Raw genomic sequence first — 1,353 nt, forward strand, 5'->3', positions numbered from 1 at the left:
ACATAGAGAAATGCCTTGGGGTTCAAATGGTTACTTTTCATAGGTTTGTATGAATATTAATACCCTGGGTAGATGTCCTCCGATAATATCACATTGTTTGTTAACTCTCAAGTGATGGTTTGTTATCGGATTGTTGTTGCCATGCCAGAAAGTCACAAGGAAACAGTATAGATTATAAAAGTTGCACAGACCACTACACTGGCACAAGCAGGTAACTGATGAGCGGTGAAAAGACAAATACAGAAGGTGGTGTACAGTATAACTTTTGGAAAGTGTTATAATATTGAAATATTGGTAAATATAAAATAATGTCCATCATGCAAAATGCATATAAATTGAGGTATTATTGAACATGGAACTGGTTAACACAAAAAAAATAATTAAGTTCGTATTTTTACAGGCTTGTAGAAGGTGATGGAAAATGGATCATACAGATATGAGATTCTCAGGATCGAAGGATTGCGGATCACGCGTTATTCATCTTATCCAGTGTTTGCTCTTCTTTTCCTGATCTATCTGTTTATTATGGTATCTAATATTGGCATTGTCATAATGATAGCAATGGACAAAGCTCTTCACAAACCAATGTACTTCCTTTTCTGTAACCTTCCTTTGAGTGATGCAATCAGCGCTACTGTCGTACTGCCTGGTTTACTCAAAGACATTGTGGCTGAATCTGACAGGTATATCAGCTTTGTCGCTTGTGTAATTCAAGCCTTTGGTGTTCACTCTTTGAGTACGAGTGCACACACTATAATAATTATCATGGCTTTTGACAGGTATGTGGCCATATGTCACCCATTAAGATACCACACCATAATGAATAATGTAATGGTTGTAAGGCTCTCTGTAATAGCTTGGATAATTGCTACTGTCCCAGTTGGGGCTATTTTGGCCCTCACAGCAAGGCTCTCTCATTGTACTTCAGTGATATCTAATCCCTTCTGTGACAATCCTTCTCTGTTTAAACTTTCCTGTGAGAATTTGTTACTTAATCAGATCGTTGGTTTATCCACTGCTGTCATGCTTTGGACGATGTCGATATCATGTATCGCTGTTACTTATCTAAAGATCGCACATGTGTGTATAAAAAAACAAAACAGCATGCTGAAAGGCAAGGCCATAAAAACATGTAGCACACATCTGATTGTGTATCTCATTCTGCTTGGATGTGATTGTAGTGTGATTATTTTGCACCGTTTCTCAGCTTATGAGGAACTACGAAATGTGGCCAATGTCTTATTTTACGCTATTCCATCAAGCCTTAACCCTGTTGTATACGGCCTTCAGACCAAAGAAATTAGACAGGGCCTTAAGCAGATATTCCTGAGAAGGAAAGTGATTCCAGGATGA

General features: G+C 38.0%; 1 protein-coding gene across 1 annotated transcript; it reads left to right on the top strand.

The window, feature by feature from the left end:
• Window positions 1–414: 414 nt before the first annotated feature.
• Window positions 415–1,353, top strand: LOC128507773 (olfactory receptor 4E1-like). Its single transcript, XM_053478868.1, has one exon. The coding sequence runs from the start codon at window positions 415–417 to the stop codon at window positions 1,351–1,353; it is 939 nt and encodes a 312-aa protein (XP_053334843.1).

Source organism: Clarias gariepinus, chromosome 19 (genome assembly GCF_024256425.1).
Source record: "Clarias gariepinus isolate MV-2021 ecotype Netherlands chromosome 19, CGAR_prim_01v2, whole genome shotgun sequence".
Lineage (NCBI taxonomy): Eukaryota > Metazoa > Chordata > Actinopteri > Siluriformes > Clariidae > Clarias > Clarias gariepinus.